Source organism: Sebastes umbrosus, chromosome 17 (assembly GCF_015220745.1).
Source record: "Sebastes umbrosus isolate fSebUmb1 chromosome 17, fSebUmb1.pri, whole genome shotgun sequence".
Classification (NCBI taxonomy): Eukaryota; Metazoa; Chordata; class Actinopteri; order Perciformes; family Sebastidae; genus Sebastes; species Sebastes umbrosus.
Window position 1 is genome coordinate 12,109,900 of NC_051285.1, and position 14,259 is coordinate 12,124,158.

General features: G+C 37.3%; 1 protein-coding gene across 1 annotated transcript; it reads right to left on the reverse strand.

Annotated features, from left to right (window-relative positions):
• Positions 1-498: 498 nt before the first annotated feature.
• aldh3a2b (aldehyde dehydrogenase 3 family, member A2b) lies at positions 499-14,077 on the reverse strand. The gene is made up of 11 exons (XM_037748974.1): positions 13,921-14,077; positions 10,284-10,446; positions 9,039-9,270; positions 6,876-6,961; positions 5,955-6,163; positions 5,739-5,856; positions 5,369-5,510; positions 5,047-5,213; positions 4,832-4,931; positions 3,133-3,371; positions 499-1,519 (listed from the first exon to the last, which is right to left on the reverse strand). Exons 2-11 carry the CDS (start codon positions 10,443-10,445, stop codon positions 1,505-1,507), a joined length of 1,470 nt encoding a protein of 489 aa, XP_037604902.1. The 5' UTR covers position 10,446; positions 13,921-14,077; the 3' UTR covers positions 499-1,504.
• Between the last annotated feature and the right edge of the window lie 182 nt (positions 14,078-14,259).

Sequence of the window (14,259 nt, forward strand, 5' to 3'; positions counted from 1 at the left end):
AATAATCTCAATCTGCAAAAAAAAAATGTAAACTACATGTCCTGTTTTATGTTTTTGTTTTGATGTATTCTAAGATGCCGTCTGTAACACCTTGGCCAGGGACAACAGATGAAAAATAGCCTTTTGGCTAATTCTGGCATTTTTTTTTATACCATATTAATTTTTATTAGTTTGCATCTTGTTAAATACACTAAATTAAACTAAAAAAAAAACCCAACTTTGACAAATAATGCAGTAAGACATTATTGGCTTCCAAAATGTAGTGGATCAGAAGTATAAAGTAGCATAAAATGAAAATACTCAAGTAAAGTTCCTCAAAATTGGACTTAAGTACAGTACTTAGTAGTAAGTTAGTTACTTTGTGTGTGTGTGTGTGTGTGTGTATATATATATATATATATATGTATATATATATATATATAGTTTACTGTATACACACAGTTTATGAAAATCAAATATAAAAAAATAATAAAATGAAAGTCAAATCGCAAACTGATACATGTAGAAATATATTTATTTGAATATTAATCCAATATAGAAATAAATGTGTATATTTATTCAACTGTTAATTAAAAATCCCTTAAAATTGTAACGGTTTAAATTTCTATTTAAAAAAACAAACAACAAAAAACAACTACTGTTCTTTAAAGATTACCAAACAAGTTACAACGGTGCTTAAATTAGTTACAGGCATTTGGTGTTTTTAGGAAAATGAAATGAAAATAAAAATCCTTCACATGATCCTGTTTGATTCTAACAGGCTGTAGTCAACTAAAGGAGGACTGAAAAGTCCCTGATTGAACACTTGAAGTCTCAGAGACAGACTGGACATTTCGTCTTCATCTCTGTTGTCACACTGACGAAAATAACAAACCTACAACGGACAGAAATCATCAAGTACCTTCAGGGTGAATGTTAAGTTAATGGCTGATCCATCATTGAAATGGAATGGACACAAAGTGGACTGTAGGTAACTCCTACACAATAAAAACAATTACATTATGCAGAAAATGCAAAACTAACTTAATTTTGTTCGGCCCTTCAGTGAACATTAACTGTTAGTTAGCAAATGCTGCAGGTGTTGTTCATATCAGTCTTACAGTAGTGTTAAACATTTTGTTACTTCATTTAAAATCATTCATAGCAGAATCACTGTGTTATATTCTATAATTTAAAGTGTGTTTAAAATGTTTTTTTTAACTATGTAAACCTCATATAACAGGTTAAAATGGAGCATAGTAAAGCTGAACACTAATGTGAGAGCCATACATAAATAATTACCTTCATGCAAATAAGATGCTTGCTACAGAGAGCTCCGTGTAATACGTGTACTTCTGATTATTGAAATGTAAAATGGATTAATGCAACATCCTAAACATTCCCTATATAACAGCGGACCTGCTGATCTGATTTATAGAGAAACTCGTTGATGAAATGGTATGACATTCATGTTGCTCTTTTCTTCAAACAAGACACTTGTTGTCTGGGAAGCAGCGGGATGTCTTCAAAGGAGATAATTCTGAAGAAAAAAAAGAAGATATTCTTAATCATTCAATCACTTTTCTTTCATCTCTCTCTTCCTCTATGTTCACACTGCTTGCAAAATGACAGCGGCTGGCGAGTATCTCAAAGGTATAAACTGTGACGTTTTTGGGTTCCTGTCGTGTTTGTATCCTGTGTTGTACACGAGTACAGAGGCGATGTGAAATGCATTTCTGCCAAAATGTAAACGTGCCATAAAAGGTAACAATACACTAGTAATAAAGGAGAAGATGGGAAAAAATTACAAGGTTAGTTTCAAAGCTTCAAAAAGCTCCCAAACATAAGTAAAAGTTTGTAAGTATTATCAGCAAGATGTACTTAAAGTATCAAAAGTAAGTACTCATTATGCAGTAAAATGGTCCTTGGCAGTTTTTTTACTATTATATATGATGTTTTTGGATTAATATTACTGCTGCATTAATGAGGATGATGTATTTTGATTAAGGTTGAGCTAATTTGAACTACTTTATATACTGTTGGGTAGTTTAATCTACAGCGATGCATCATATTCCATAAGTTTATCATATGTTTGTAGTCAACTTTTCATGAGCTCAGAAAAACAGCGCTTCTTTCAGCTTTGTGACGATACATTTTCCATCTAATCCAAGAGGGTTTTTAAATAGTTTATACTAGGGCTGTCAATTGATTAAAATATTTAATTGCGATTAATCGCATGATTGTCCATAAGTGTACTTTTAAAGGGAGATTTGTCAAGTATTTAAAACTCTTATCAACATGGGAGTGGGCAAATATGCTTGTTTTATGCAAATGTATGAATATATTTATTATTGGAAATCAATTAATAACACAAAACAATGACAAATATTGTCCAGAAACCCTCAAAGGTACTGTATTTAGTATAAAAAATATACCCAAATCAGAACATGGCAAACTGCAGCCCAACAGGCAACAACAGCTGTCAGTTTGTCAGTGTGCTGACTTGACTATGACTTGCCCAAAGCTGCATGTGACCCCTTTGAAAAATGGCCATGACAGTTTTTCCTCGCCAAAACTTAGCATAAATTTGCAGTGTTATTTAACCTCCTTCACGATGAGCTAGTGTGTCTATGGATTTCTTAGGTTTTCTAGTTTCATATGATGCTAGTATCTTACCTCTAGCTTTAAAACTGAACCTGGTACATCCTCCGGCAGATCAATTGCTTTAATGCGTTTAAGAAATTAGTGGCGTTAAAACAAATTTGCGTTAGCACCCTAGTTTATACACTTCATCCTTCAGTTCATCAGAAATCAAAATCACCAAATTTGGAGATACGTAGTTTTCACCGGACAGGAAGGTTATAAAAAATTGTAATCTGAAAAATAACTAAAGTTTTCAGATAAATGTAGTGGAATAAAAAGTACAATATATCCCTCTGAGATGTAGTGGAGTAGAAGTATACAGTAAAGTTGCATAAATGTAATAAATGTACTTAAAGTTAAACCTTGAGCGCTTGGCATCTGCAAAATGGACAAGTAGTTGATACCCTGCATTTAAATCCCCCCAGTTCTTTACAACGTTTAAAAAACAGAATACATGTACAAACATCTTGAAGATGGTTTAGTGTTTCTCTCTCTTCCTATGGGACTCACCTGCGCCACGACAGCAGCCACCACAGCCAGGACGGCTAAGAGCGCCATCCGCCCAATCCAGCCCAGGTCTACGTTCTGCAGGATGAAGAAGCGCGCCCAGCCCAGTTTCTTGGGTGTGTGAGGCGGGTACCGCATGCTGTTCACACCCTCATTATTCAGCTTCTTGATGAGACAACTACGCAGGTGGCTCAGCTGGTCAAAGCTATACTTGCCGTGGTAGCAGCCCATCCCACTGTTTCCTGTACATGAAAACAGAGAGGGAAGGTTTGACTGGGTGAACACATATTGGCCTCAAGTTTGATGGCTTTAAATCAACACACCAACAAGTAAGAGATTTCAAAACAGTTGGATTACCACACGGTGGTAACTAAACACTTACAAAAAATATAACGTTGCACATTTTCTTTTACTTCTCTTTCCTATATACTGTGAATATTTGCACATTGTTTAGTCAATATGTTTCACATTCCATCCATATTCATTTTAAACACTGTACAGCTCTTCAATTATTTTAATTGTACATTTCTATTTTGTATTTAAAACTTCTGAGTTTTACAGTACTTGTTTTCTTTGAACTAACTTTGATTCTTTTGACCGTTATGTACCACAAAACCAAGGCAAATTCCTTGTATGCGAAAACCTAATTCTGAACCGAATATGTTTACTGTGATGGATTAATTAACTCCAACAAGTTCCAAGTCTTTATAAGCTGAGATCAATGAAAACTAGTGGATGTCTGAAAAGTAGGAAATCCGTCTAAAAAGTTATCAGTGATGCACTGCATACATGGTTTGTATTTATTGAGCTTTGTAGCCATAAATCATATTGTCTGGTCTTTTCAAGCATAGTGTGTATGTGCACAGAAAAGTTCCCTAGTTCTGAAACCTTTATTTAACCAGGTATGTTTGTACCCTAAAGGGACACTTGCTCACTCACTTTATTTCGCCATAATGTCACACTAGAGGGCACCATAATGCCTCCACAGGTAGTACCATAGACTCTATATAAGAAGTGGAGGTAGTCACCGTGACGTCAGCCATTGGTTTGTGGACTACCGTTTTGAAACCTTGAGTTCGGTATTTTTGATGCCATCGCCATCTTGTTTTTTTGCAACCAGAAGTGACACGAGAGGGTGGAGCTAAGTACAACCGAACGCTGAATTAAGACCAAAGACGACCAAAATGTTACGACTAACTTTCATGAACTAAAAACACACTGTGAAAATGTTAAAGCTGTAAGATGAAAACACAGACAACAAACAGACCGGACAACGCCGCAATACCGACCTGTCAATCACAAGGTAGCCACGCCCTAAAGCATACCCTGCTTTATGGTCTATTTGACTCTAAATGGGACTATAATTTACTAAATGAACATCATGCTGTATTAAAGAAGACTTGAAACTAGCGATTGAGACCATAAACTCATGTTTACAATGTTTACTGAGGTAATAAATCAAGTGAAAAGTAGGCTCATTTTCTCATAGACTTTCTCATCATCCTCATGTTCCCCAATGATATGACGCGATATGGCTTCGTTACATCACCTTTTTTTAACCCTCCTTGATTGGCTTCACTATTCAGACCTGGAGATTGCCCACTGGAGAGTACTGAGTGACTGAACAGGTGAGTTCACCAATGACTGAGTAAGGAAAAGAAAGAGTGAACTCTTGTTTTTAGTTGTCGCTGTGTGTACTCACCCACTCCCCCGAAAGGCAGAGAGCTGACAGAATAGTGTACGAGACAGTCGTTGGCCAGCAGTCCCCCACTGGAGGTCTCGTCTGTCATTCTGTTTATCACCTATAGAGAGAGGATTCATGTTATGCTCAGGAGTCTAAATCTACATATTGTACATGTCGAGGTCTGCATCTGTCAACTAATCTGCTGTGCGTGTGGAAAGTCAGTTGTTAGATACCTTTTTATCGCTTGAGAAGACGTAAAGGGCCAGAGGTTTCTCTCTTTTATTGATAAACTTGATTGCTTCGTCCAGGCCGCTGACCGACAAGATGGGAAGCAGAGGTCCAAATATCTCCTCCTGCATCACCTTCGCTTCTGGTTGCACGTCCCGCAGAACTGTGGGGGCTAAACGCAACACAGAAATACTATTTATAATGCATGTTATTCATAGTCTGTCCTTCATTACTTAAATTTGTGTAAATGCCTGAATGAAAACCATGAAAAAATCTCCCTCCTGATTGATTTTCATCTGCAGAGTTGGTGGCTGTCAGTAAGATTACCTATGTAGCAGTCTGACTCGTCGTTGTCTCCTCCTGCAGCGATGGTGCTGTCTTCCAACAGTTTCATTATTCTCTTGAAGTGGCGCTGGTTGATGATGCGTCCGTAGTCAGGACAGGCCTTTGGGTTGTCTGTGTAGAACTCCTGCCATAGTAAACAATGTCATTACTACACAAATACTAATAATAGAGAATTAATCAAGAGGATTGTTTTGGTACACTTAGGCTTAAAAACACATTACATACATTACAGGTTATAGCTGTTAATCATTTTGGGCCTTTGATAAAGAATCTTTTGGAAAGAATCAGTTGTTTTTGAAGTTTACAATGGAATAAATGACTTTTCCTTTGTGTGTTTTAAGATCTTCAGTACCTTTATGGACTTCTTGACCTCTTCGATGACCCGGTCCTGGATGCTGGGCTCACACAGGATGTAGTCTGGGGCGATGCAGGTCTGACCACAGTTAGTGTACTTTCCCCAGGCAACACGTCTACATAGTAGTGGAAGAGTTAATAAAAGGCTCTCAGAAAGGAACAGCTACAAGCTACAGTAAAAGAGGGACTGTCGAAAGTTAATCATCGTTCTGACCTGCAGGCTATGCTTATGTCACAGTTCTTGTCGATGTAGCAGGGGCTCTTGCCGCCCAGCTCCAGGGTGACAGGCGTCAGGTGTTTGGCAGCAGCCTCCATGATCAGTTTGCCCACCATGCTGTTGCCGGTATAGAAGATGTGATCGAACCTCTGACGCAGCAGCTCCTGGGTCTCTGGCACTCCTCCGGTTACTACGGGGTAAAGCTCCTGACACACAGCGTAGAAAGACACATTCAGTTATCACAATGCAGCGTGTAGTTCCTCAAGCAACATGTTATATGTCTTTGTAGTGCTCAGTTTTAATCAAATCTCGTGATAGGTCTTTTTTTGTCCTTGTACATATTTTGCAGAAATAATAGATTAAAATAAAACTGGTTGTTGGTTATTTTTCAAATTTTTTTTTATTTAGCGAATGCAAAGTCCTTGAGCCATGCAGTTGCCTCCTGGTCTGCTGTATGGAGGGTGTCTAACCCTCCTTTTAGACTGTGGAGCGGGCAAGCTTCAATGATGTGTTCCATCGTTTGCACCTCTCCACAGGCACACAATGGGCTTGGGCTGCTGCCCCATTTTTCACATTAAAAGAGCCAAGCAAACACTTTTACTTTACCTGTTATGAGCCTTTGTATGCATGGTTGCCCATGTACAGTTTATATACTACAGTAAAGGTAGACATTGTTTGCCTGATATACTGTGTCAGTACACATGGAGCCAAAAAAGGCTAGTAACGTGGACCATAAACATGGCCCAATCTTTGTTTTTGTTCAAAGAGGAAATAATCCTGTTTGAGAAAGTTCATTTTTCTTTTTTCTATATTTTATATAATATTTCAATTGTCTTTTCAGTGTCAATTATGTCTGCTTAAGAAACAACAATATTCTTACAATTCATGAATCACTTTCATGAATCCTCCCCTCCTTACTTTGTCGATGTAAATCGGCAGCAGTTCCTCCATGACCTTTGCAGTGTGAACACAGACCTCGGAGGGTTTGACCACAGCTGCATTACCTGGACAGGTTAATGACAAAAGCAGAAGATATTACAAGATAGAAACATGTGGTCCACTCTTAAAAGTATAATTTATTTCTTCTTTCCTCTAAAATTCCCAATTATTGCTCCCTTGTTCCTTATAGTTGTGTTTTCTACCACTGTTCCTTCATTTAAACCTGCAATAACTTGAGTTTTTTGGCCACTTGGGGGCAGAAACAAGTTGCGAACACAACACTGAAATCACCACATGATAAGATGATATGGTGAAATCTTATTTACACAACCAGCAGTTACAAAGCAACATTAGTATTGATTTGAGTCAATATTCACCCTGTTTTTGGTCTGTTCCAACTCCTGAAGGAAATATGTGTCTGTTTCGCTGTTAAACGCTCCATTATGTTCACCAGATACTGTGTCTCTTTTCCATTTGTTGCTGAGCAGGTAGTGAATATATCAGGGGATTTTTTTTTGTATAGGGGGCAAATGTATTTCCACTTATGACATAGACCACATCTGCTTTGCTCAGACTTGTTTTGCTGAAATGACAACATTTTCCTTGGAAATAAATTGTCAAGACATTTCTAAACACTGCTATTTTGTTTTGTCGGATAAGAAATTGCATACTTTGTCCTGTTGTCTGTTGGTTATCAAACAGATGCCTCAACTGGCAACCTTTATCAGAATCTGTTTGTTTCCCCCCCGTTTGTCCTTGTCATCGCTACAAAAAGCACTTCTCAGTATTGGAGAAACTGCATTTTATTTATGCAACTTCTAATGCACCTTTAGATTTTCTTTGACGGCTGTCAGCAGGTTGCGCTTGAAGACACAACACACGCACACACATTTTCTGGACCTGTAACTGTATTTATGTGTCAAAGTTTATTATATATAATATAAGAGTCTATATTTAAAATCTTTAAATGTGTTACATCTAAATCATTTTGTCTGGTGCAAGTGTTAAGAGTTGCCTTTGACCTAAACTTTTATTTGATTATCTGTATTGGCTAGATAAGACTGTCAAAGTAAGATCTGATAATGCTGGAGCGAAGGATAAAGTCCATGCTGTGCAAACACGTACCGCATGGGCTGCAGCCCGACAGGACTCATTTAAGTCTTCAGCCACCAGTGTTTTTTGTTTTTCGGATTACCTGCAGCAGCTCGCGTAGCATTAAAATGTAAAACTATCACAAGTAACGAACAAAAGATTCAAGCAAACAAAGAACAAGATATGTTAAAATACTGCAGTGTCATGCTAAACAGTCAAATGCAAACTCTCGACACTGAGGTTTGCATCACAAAAGTGATGAGGGTCGAGCCAAAGCACTCAGGGCAGGGTGGCCATTTAAAGGTAGCTTCTGAGACAGAAATTAATTATTCATGAGCTCACAGATTATCTTGGAGCTGAGTAGTGATTCACTGAGAATTTAACCTTGTCCTTTGAGCCATCACTGATAGCTACAGGGCACAAAGTTGACACAAGTACGTTCACACGTGCAGACGCACCAACATGCACACGTAATAATCACCTGCATGTGTGTTGAATACACACGTTAGTGGACACACATTTTTTTGTTCTGGATCTACTGCTAATCTTATAACTTTCTCATGACTGCAGTACAAAGTGACCTTTCACCCATTAATCACAAACGGATCGAGAGCAAAGAATGTTGGGCAATGCGTTGATTCAACAGGAACTGAAGTGGTTATGATCACAAGACAAAGAAACTGACCAGGGCTAAAAAAAATAAAAGAAGAATAAGAGAGAACTGAATATACACACTGCCTCCAAAAATGAGACAGAGTTGTTATATGAGCTTTGAGGTACCTTCAGGGTGCAAAATGAACTTTTTTCTCCATCAAACAAATAGTGGCGAAAGTTCAAATATTGCATCAGTGTTTCAAAACTCATCTAATGGTGTCTGAGATTAGACAGATCCCTTCTCAAGGTCATCACAGGGGGAAGTGGCAATGAAATCAGATAGAAATGGGAACGCTGACATTGTTACATCCACGTATGCAGACAAACACGCACTGCCCTTTCACCTACCCCACCCCACACCACATCACACCACACACACAGAGCATGCTACAGTACCAGCAGCGATGGCTCCTATGAGCGGCTGGATGGTGACAGCCCAGGGGTAGTTCCAGGCCCCGATGATGAGCACCACTCCCAGCGGCTCCGGCTTGATGTAGACGGTGTCCATGATGGTCAGCAGGTTCTTCTCCACGGACCGAGGTGCCGCCCACTCCTTCAGCTTCTTGATGGCCAGGCTGATCTCCCCCTCCAGACCCAGAGTCTCATACAGCTGTGTGCCCACTTCGCTCTGGGGGTGAAGACAATAACATTAGTTATTTGCTCATTGCTGACGTCGTATTTATTTTCACTGTATGTTTTCACTATAAAGCCTGTTTGCAAAACCAAGAGAGTTTTAAAATTGTAACCACTTTAATCATGTTAATCCCATCCTTTGTGGAGATCTTATGTTTTCTAATCTACTTTCTACTAACTACTAATATTTGCATCAATTACTTTTTTTTTTCTTTTACAACTGTTGTCTTTAATTTGTGATTTACTTTTCTGATGTTGGGTAATTCTTCTGACTTTCTGAAATGATTTTTATCAATTGTTTGTACATATGATTCTAGTGTTTGGTTCTTATTTTCTAATCTATATTAATGTTAGACATTGAATGCCTTCCTCTGCCTTGATAAAGGTTTTGTGAACTGTGTAAACACCAGCAGAAATAAGTCCAGCACTTTATTGTTATAATATATATAACATATATAACATAATACAGTATATATGTGTTGTGTTAAACCATGAAAACATGTAATAGACACTCTAAACCAGTGGTTCCCCAAGTGGGATCTGGGGACCCCCGAGGTCCTCGAGGGGGCTCCAGGGGATCCCCTGCAAAAAGGGGAATAATTATTTTTCACTTTATTTCCATCCATAAGTAACACAATGACAGAATGTATGACTATTTTGGTCATGGGTTTCATACGCTTTCTGTAATAAAACGTCTAAAAGCAAAAATCCCAACAGATGGAGGACCCTGGGACAAAATCTTATCAAATGGGGGTCTAATTTGAGTCAGATTAGGGTTCCTTGATGTGAAAACGTTAGGGAACCACTGCTCTAAACAGTATGTAGCATCGAAAAGACTAAAAGCTAATGGCCTGTAGTTAATTTGCACAGACTAAGAAACACAAAAGTCTGACCCTCAGACTCAGATATGACTCTGACTAGTTTTATTTTCAGACCCTGACTCTCAAGCTTGTTGGAGACCAGGTATTGATTATTTTGAACCGTGCGGAAGAGCCTCTCACTACTCACCTTATTGAGGTCTTTCTTGACGGCATCTGAAATCACGCTCTGTTTCTCAATGAATAACCTCTGCAGGTTCTTCAGCTGGCGGATCCGGTGATCCAAAGACTTGGACCTGCCTGTTTCAAAGGCTTTCCTGGCACGAGCCACCGCCTGCTGCTCCCGAGACATCCTGGGGAAAATATACAGAAAAGATAGCTTTAGTCTGCTGTTCTGACCTCACACACTTTAATAGGCTACTCTATCAAAAAGTAAGCCCAACTACAAGCCAAGTATACCTTTCTGTAGGCCTAAAAGGCAAGAATACTTAATTATACTTCTTAAGTATATCTCGATCAAAAGAGTAAGTACAAGAAGGCCTATAAGCCAAGTATACTTAGACTTTTCTGTATACTTGTCAGTATGCGCCAAGTATACTTAGACTTTTCTGTATACTTGTCAGTATAAACCAAGTCTACTTAGATTTGTCTGTATAAATGTCCACATAAGCCAAGTATACTTATACTTTTCTGTATACTTGTCAGTAAAAGCCAAGTATACTTAGACTTCTCTGTATACTTGTCAGTATGAGCCAAATATACTTAGACTTCTCTGTATACTTGTCAGTATGAGCCAAGTATACTTAGACTTCTCTGTATACTTGTCAGTATGAGCCAAATATACTTAGACTTCTCTGTATACTTGTCAGTATGAGCCAAGTATACTTAGACTTTTCTGTATACTTGTCAGTATGAGCCAAGTATACTTTGACTTTTCTATATACTTGTCAGTATGAGCCAAGTATACTTTGACTTTTCTATATACTTGTCAGTATGAGCCAAGTATACTTAGACTTTTCTGTATACTTGTCAGTATGAGCCAAGTATACTTAGACTTTTCTGTATACTTGTCAGTATGAGCCAAGTATACTTTGACTTTTATGTATACTTGTCAGTATGAGCCAAGTATACTTTGACTTTTATGTATACTTGTCAGAATGAGCCAAGTATACTTAGACTTTTCTGTATACTTGTCAGTATGAGCCAAGTATACTTAGACTTTTCTGTATACTTGTCAGTATGAGCCAAGTATACTTTGACTTTTCTATATACTTGTCAGCATAAGCCAAATATACTTAAGTATACTTTTATTAAGTATATCTCTGATATGTACATAAAAAGTAAACTAAAAGTATATTCTCTTATTTCAAGTTTAAAAGAAGTATACTAACAGTACACTTCAATAAACTTATTTTTGGTAAGTGTAAGTATGATATTGGGTGTTGCAGTTCATGTCCGGCTTTATTTTCTTCAGAGTGTGAAAGTTAGTCAGCCAAAGTTAACAATTCTTTTGGACTGTTTTGTAGTAAACTGTTTAAACATGTCATGTGATTGGCTACAGGACACAAACTGTAGTTAATATAACAAATATTTGTAAGTTGTTTAGCGAAACTCACCCAGCTGGTTCAGAAGCCAGTAAACAAACACACCTGATTAAAAAGAAAACTAGCTATGGTACTTTACATTTAAGATTTTAAGCGGAAAATCTAGTTATGAAATATGAATTGTTATAGATTAAAGTATGTATCAGTATGTAAAGTAGTTAAAAATGTCCACCTTGACCAGTTGCAAAATTAAAATGATGATGCATCAGTAATAGTGCTACAACAAACCATTATCAATTTATTCTCTTTGATCTAAACAATATCAGAAAATGTGGGAAAATGCCAATAACAACAATAATAATACAGTTAATATATCAAAAAAGACAAGTGTGTGTGTGTGTAAGACCAAGAAAGTGGATCATATCAGTCCAGTTCTGAGGTCTCTACACTGGCTGCCTGTCTCTCAGATAATTGATTTCAAAATACTCCTGCTGGTTTACAAAGCACTAAATGGTTTAGGGCCAAAATACATTTCTGATCTTCTGCTATGTTATGAACCATCCAGACCTCTCAGGTCATCTGGATCAGGTGTGCTTAGTGTCCCCAGAGTCAGAACTAAACATGCAGAAGCAGCGTTCAGTTTTTATGCACCAAATATTTGGAACAAGCTCCCAGAAACCTGCAGGACCAACTCCAACTCTGAGTTCTTTTAAATTAAAGCTTAAAACTTTCCTGTTTGCTGCTGCCTTTTATTAAACCAGATAATGATCTTATACTGCACTAGAGCTTTTACTCTTGTGTGTTATATTCTATTTTAGCTTCTATCCTAGCTTTTATTTTTAGCTTGTTTTTATTTTCTAATCTTTAATGTTTTTATGTTTTTATAACTGTTTTAATTATGTCTGAATGTTCTTTTGCACTTTGTCACAATGTTCTTGAATGTTTATGTAAAGCACTTTGAATTGCCCTGTTGCTGATGTGCTATACAAATAAAGCTGCCTTGCCTTGCCTTGCCTGGCCTTGCCTTGTGTGTGTGTGTGTGTGTGTGTGTGTGTGTTGCATGGGGTGTATGGTTAGTGTTTGTGAGAAGGATGTTGATTTAAATATCTATAAAGATGTAAATGATATTACTATATATTTGCGCTCCCCTCCCCTCCCATCCCCCCTTTTTTATTTTCTATTAACTTATTTGTTTATTTAATTTATTATTACTCCCGTATTTTGTATTATTATTGGGTTTTTTTGTTATGTGTGTTTTGTTTGTTTTGTTTTTTAAACTTTATTCTTTCTTTTTATCATTATTATTATTATTATTATTATTATTATTATTATTATTATTTCTTTTCTTAATTTTATTTCAATTTTGAATGTTGAAGTTGTTTTCTCTAGTGTACATAATGAGTTTGTCTATAAGCTAATCTATCTAAAAATTGGTTTACAAACTATTGTAATTACGAACTGTAAATTGCATATACGAAAACAACCTTGAAAAAAGGGAAAAAATTAAGTATGAAAAAAAAAAATATATCTATAAAGACTTCTGGGCAATTGTAACCAAACAACATTGTGAGTGGGGGAAAAACATAAAAACAGATACATGGACAACATGGGGAAAAGCAATTACAAAACAGCAATTAAATGACCCTTTAAGCAACTTTTGAAGCATTTGACAGATGAAAACGCAATCTACTAAAGAAGCAGTAGATCTGAACACTTCTTCCACTACTGCAAAAGTAGCCTGTATATTACTGTTTAATAATAAAACCAGTTAAACCACATAATAACCTATCTCTTTTTAGCAGTGGAGCAGTTTAAATGTCTCTCCTGCTACTAAATGGTAGTCTGTGCTGCCCTTTCTTTGTTTATAGAAAACAGAGATTGTGTTATAATAGAATAGTAATAGGAAACCTCCATGAGAAGTACAGCTACTGGGTCAGAGTTAAAGGTGCAGTAATGACAAACTATGGTTACACAGTGACAGAACAATAAACTATAACCATGACATCCGGTAGATGATCCTGTAGTTAGTAGCCTTTATATAGGACCTTTATAACTTTGTTTTAACCCTAACTATTCCACAGGTATCATAAAATATCTTCCAAATCTGTCACACCATCGGACTGAAGCTCTTATAGCTTTAAAGGGTTACATTTATTAACAAATAAAACGGTGTTTGTGAGTTGGTTTCGCGAACCTTCCCCAGTTCCGTCTGTCGCTGTCTGTCAGCCGTCAGATCAACAAACTATAGAGAGTAAAACACAACATATTTGGTTTTATTCCTACCTGATTAATTGGAGTTAATGTCTTGAGATCCTCTCACGGTCTTGATGGAGAGATTACCCGCAGAAGAGCAGAGGAGCTGAACAATGACAGCGGCAGAAAAACACACAGCCCTCCTTCTCCGTTAGATCACACCCACACACACACACACACAGGAGGAGGACCAGGCTAGCCGCTAGCTGTTAGTGATGGGAATTCCGGCTCTTCTTAGTGAGCCAGATCATTTGGCTCAGCTCACCAAGAAGAGCCGGCTCTTTCGGCTCCCAAACGGCTCTTCGTTTTACCACTTCTGCCTTTTATAATTCAGACAAATTTAGCGCAGTTTTGACCTATGATTAGTAT